A 5,000-nucleotide genomic window follows, 5' to 3' on the forward strand; every position below is an offset into this window, starting at 1 on the left:
ATATATATATATATATATATATATATATATATATATATATATATATATATATATATATATAAACTTGAAGCTTATAGACAGGAATTAAGAGGAACACACTCGTCTGTGTCTGGTGGCCTGAGGAGGCAGGGCAGCGGATATGGACTAGAAAATGGAGGACGACGTGATAGCGACGCCGCAGTCCACTGATATCTTACTGTGTTGACAGAGAAGAAGTGTTTTTAAAGTCGACAAGGCTGTGGCTTGCCACAGGACTGACGCTGTAGTTGGGATCGAGGAAAGGAGGCGGGACAAGGACGGGAGTCGCAGGGCAGCAAGACATTTATCAAATTATGAAATCCGTGGAGACGTGCTGGAGGTCACAGGCTTAGGGCTGCGAAACTCCTGCCACTGCTGCTCGTATCTGGGGCTGAAGAGTGCGGCTCATTGGCTTGGGGACGTGAGGCGCTTGACGGGGTTGCGTGCCACGCCTTGAGGCTGAGGGGCTGCAGGGGCGTTACGGCGAGTGGCCGAGGATGCAGCCACGCGCTGACCGCAACAGCTTCTTAATTCTGTCTATGATGTTACGGGTTCCCGTCTGCGTAAAATGCGTTCCCTGGAGGCGGCACGGCTCCTTCTGCTCCTTTTCCATGCAGTCCAGAAACTCCTGAGGTCCAGAGGAGGAGAAGGAGAAAGAATATGATAAAACAAAGATGACCGCAGCAACAAGTTAAACATTAAGTGGTGAGAAGCAAATTTCACCAGAATGAAAGAAAGGGACCAGATGATACTCATTGGATACACTGAGATGTTTGGGCGAGGTGTGAGGTGAAGGCTGCTGGATGAGGTGGAAGTGCAAGGGTGAGTGTTAAGGGTGGGGCAGCCTCACCTCCCGGATCCTGCAGGTGTCCGAGTAGTCCGGCTCGTGGGAGAACTCCTCAATCACCCTCCTCCCACAGGTGTGCAGGTGACGTGCGTGGCAGGTCTCTGAGGGCACGGATACCTGTCTGTCAAGTGTGTGGAGTGGCAAGGACCAGCGCACAGATAAATAAACGAGAGGAAAAAGTAGACACGCAGGCAGTTATGAGGACTCTTTAAATAGATGTGAATAAGAGGGCCACCAACCTGTTCTGATGCGAGTCCAGCGTGGTTATTATTAGAAATAAGGTAATTAGCTATGCAGGTGACTTAGAGTCTGCGGAGTGAATTTTAGGATGTCATTAAAGAAAAAAAAAAAGAAAAAAAAAAAAAAAAAATATATATATATATATATATATATATATATATATATATATATATATATATATATATATATATATATATATATATATATATATATATATATATATATATATATATATATATATATATATATATATATATATATATATATATATATATATATATATATATATATATATATATATATATATATATATATATATATATATATATATATATATATATATATATATATATATATATATATATATATATATATATATATATATATATATATATATATATATATATATATATATATATATATATATATATATATATATATATATATATATATAAACTGTCCGTCTTTTGTCTGTGACTGTGCCTGCCTCTGTCTTATCTTGTCTTCTCTTCTCTTCTCTCTCTCTTCTCTCTCTCTCTCTCTCTCTCTCTCTCTCTCTCTCTCTCTCTCTCTCTCTCTCTCTCTCTCTCTCTCTCTCTCTCTCTCTCTCCCTCTCCCTCCTTTACTGCCAACAAATAGATGAATGAGAGTGGAAGCAAGCAAGAAGCAAATATTACAACCGGAATCGAAGTGTTGGCCAACACTCAGAATTAAGATGGCATCAGTGTAGCAGGTGGGAGTGGAGTGCAGAGTGACTGGACTTGATTAGCATTAAGGTGATAAGTAGTACGTGGCAGGACAGGTATACAAGGGGAGACATAACAAGCAGGCAGGCAGACACACAGGTAGGCAGACAGGGTAGGGAGGGAGAATGCCGATAGAATCAGTTCAAAGGTAATATTTTCTTCTTCATAGTGAGCGGTGGGCGGACAATCAGATGAATACCTCTTTTTTTCTCTCTCTTTTTCTTGTCGTTCGTCCTCTCCTTCCACGTGTAATAGCTGCTGGATTGAAGGTGCTTGATTTTACCGAATTTTCTAACCACTTCAACGCCTTTTTTTTTTGTATGTACGTGCGTACGTGTGTGTGTGTGTGTGTGTGTGTGTGTGTGTGTGTGTGTGTGTGTGTGTGTGTGTGTGTGTGTGTGTGTGTGTGTGTGTGTGTGTGTTTGTGCGTGCGCGCGAAGGGGCCGGCCAAGGTGGAAAAGAACTAGGTGCTTTTGCGTTCCCCTCAAAAGCAGTAAATCAAAGAAGAGTCCAAAATACAGCTCATGTCCTCGGAAGGGGCAACATAGAAACAGGCAGGCAATTTCAGGGTTTTCCAGTGAAAAGGATGAAAGAATAAATGTATCTGTGAAGTCTTGTGTTACTTCGTTGCATTTTGTTGTTTTAAGGTGCAGTGTTGCTTGTGAGTGCACACGGGTCGCGGTGAGCGGTGCTGCACAGAGTCCAGTGTGTCTGCTGCTCCTTCCGGTACTGTGGACGAGCAGCATCAGGGCAGGTGAAATTATTACACCCTCATTCTGGAAGACGAAGATACAGCAGAAATATATTGCAATATCGGATTTATTTTTCCTTTGTAATAAGTTTTGCTGGTCTTACCTACATGTTGATCATCCAAAAGCGAGTTTTCACATTCCATTACACATATGAACTTGGTGTTGTCCTCCATGTTCATATTTGAAGACACAAGTGTACGTGGGAGGCGACGACGCTGATGCCTGGCGAGATTCAGAGTGACAGGTGTTCGCCGAGGCCTTCTTTGCCGGCGACGAACAGATAGGCAGCAGAACATTATAACTATTCATTGATCATTTGCCGCTTGTCTCCTCCCGCCCCGTGTGCGGCGTGGCATGTCACCAGCAGATCGGTCCAGGCCAGGCGCGTGAAGGCGTGAGCGTTATGTTATACTCTGTCTTCTCTTCACCGGAAGATTGACGCTGAAGGAGGATAATCTTTTCACTGCTAGTTAGAATTTCCAATATTTATCTCCAACTTTTTATATTCTTATTTTTTCGTACAACATTCTCTTGAATAGAATGTAACTTAAAAAAAAAAAATAACAGAATATGCCTCCTATGTCTTTTTTTCTTTTGTGTATGTGTGTGTACAGGCAGACGATTTTTCTCCTATGTTGATGCAGACGATTACTTTTTTTTTTATTCTGTGGCCATGCAAACAATTTTTTCTTTCCGTGTGTGTGTGTGTGTGTGTGTGTGTGTGTGTGTGTGTGTGAGTGTGTGTGTGTGTGTGTGTGTGTCATGCAGGGGATTTATTACTTTTTAAGTGCTATGAATTTTGACCGAGAACGACCAAGGCAGTATGTAGAAGCCTCCTCATACGAAAGCTCGCAACACCTTTACTAGATCTAACCAGACGAACACCAGGAGCATCTTGGGACAGACAGGACGAGCCCTACGCCATGAATATCACGTACATGGCCCTCGAGTGAACATCTCGTAAAATTCCTATGTTATATAGACATATTTTTTTCTTCGTTTTTATCATGCCTCGTACAAGAAAACGCTAGATACGATGCGTGGCCGCTAACCGATTTCAGATTAGACACTAGGTATAGACAGTGATGGGGGTGGTGGTGGTGGTGATGATGATGATGGTGGTGGTGGTAGTAACGCTGGTGAGAGAAGTGTTTGGCGCCCCAGCACAATGAAGAAGAAATAAAGTATATAAGAATGATAAAAACTAGGCTTTACGTGACACGCCTCGGAGTCTGTACGTGATTGGTTGAGGACATAAAAGAAAACGAGAAAAAAGGGAAAACTGCGGAGAATCGGAAATCTCCATTAACGCGACTAGAAAGAGAGAGAGAGAGAGAGAGAGAGAGAGAGAGAGAGAGAGAGAGAGAGAGAGAGAGAGAGAGAGAGAGAGAGAGAGAGAGAGAGAGAGAGAGAGAGAATCTACGCTGCATATTGTGAAATGTACGGTAAGAAAGGCTGAAAAGAAGAGGAGGAGAAAGAGGAAGAAGAGGAGGAGGATAGAAAAAGTGAAAAATAATGTATAAATGTAAATTAGTTTGATTGTATGTAAATTTAATCAGATGTAGGGAGAGGAAGAACAAGAAAAGAGGAAGAAAGTAAGGGTGAACCAGAGGAGAGCAAGGGGGTGAAGAGGGGGAAGAGGAAGTGGTGGAAAAGGAAGAAATGGAGGAGAAAGAGATAGAGGAGGAGGAGGAGGAGGAGGAGGAGAAAAAGAAGAACAAGAAAAACAGAAATAACAACAACAACAGTAACAACAACAACAACAACAACAACAACAACAACAACAACAACAACAACATCAACAACGACAACATCTTCAACAAAGAACAAGAACAAGATAAACAATAATAAGGACAAAAAGATATTGATTGGAGAAAGTGAAATAAAGAGGAAAAGAAAGCAGTGAAGGAGAAGGTACTGGAGGAAAAGATAGAGGAGGAGGAGGAGGAGGAGGAGGAGTAGGAGCCGACACCACTAGCGCCGCTGGAAAGTTTTGGGTTCGCGGCTCAACTTTATGCACACTGTTTCAGAATTGTACTCGTAAAGACCCCAGATAATAGATAATTTGGCCAGCTTGCATAATCAGCATAATTCAAGTTTAGGAGAGCGATACTGTCCGTCACGCCAGCGGCTCGCCGTATATAGTTCTCCTTAATCATTGGTTTGGAATCTAACGCTTTACAGGTTCATATTTTTTCAGCATCGTGTAATAGGTGTCTTCATATTTCAGGCATGTGATAGCTGTGTTTATGTACAGATAAATGTCAACGTTTTATATAAACTGTACCTAAAATAGATTTTTGCGGCAGCCTTTCGTACTCCATCTCCCGGCGCGAGGGTCAGCACGGCCCCACACGTGCTCCCCCCGCTGCATCATCACCGACGGATCGGTGTCTT

The 5,000-nt window shown here is 42.3% G+C and overlaps 1 protein-coding gene across 1 annotated transcript in view; it reads right to left on the reverse strand.

The window, feature by feature from the left end:
• Positions 1–17: 17 nt before the first annotated feature.
• The window catches only part of LOC135101650 (uncharacterized), a 28,139-nt gene continuing 23,156 nt past the window's right edge, over positions 18–5,000 (reverse strand). The window contains exons 6-7 of the mRNA XM_064005941.1: positions 869–966; positions 18–646 (exon numbers count right to left, since the gene is read on the reverse strand). Of these exons, the coding sequence (XP_063862011.1) occupies positions 497–646; positions 869–966 (248 nt within the window). The 3' untranslated portion in view covers positions 18–496. The remainder of the gene's footprint in view (positions 647–868; positions 967–5,000) is intronic.

The sequence above is a fragment of the Scylla paramamosain genome, chromosome 6 (genome assembly GCF_035594125.1).
Source record: "Scylla paramamosain isolate STU-SP2022 chromosome 6, ASM3559412v1, whole genome shotgun sequence".
In the NCBI taxonomy this organism is placed as follows: Eukaryota; Metazoa; Arthropoda; class Malacostraca; order Decapoda; family Portunidae; genus Scylla; species Scylla paramamosain.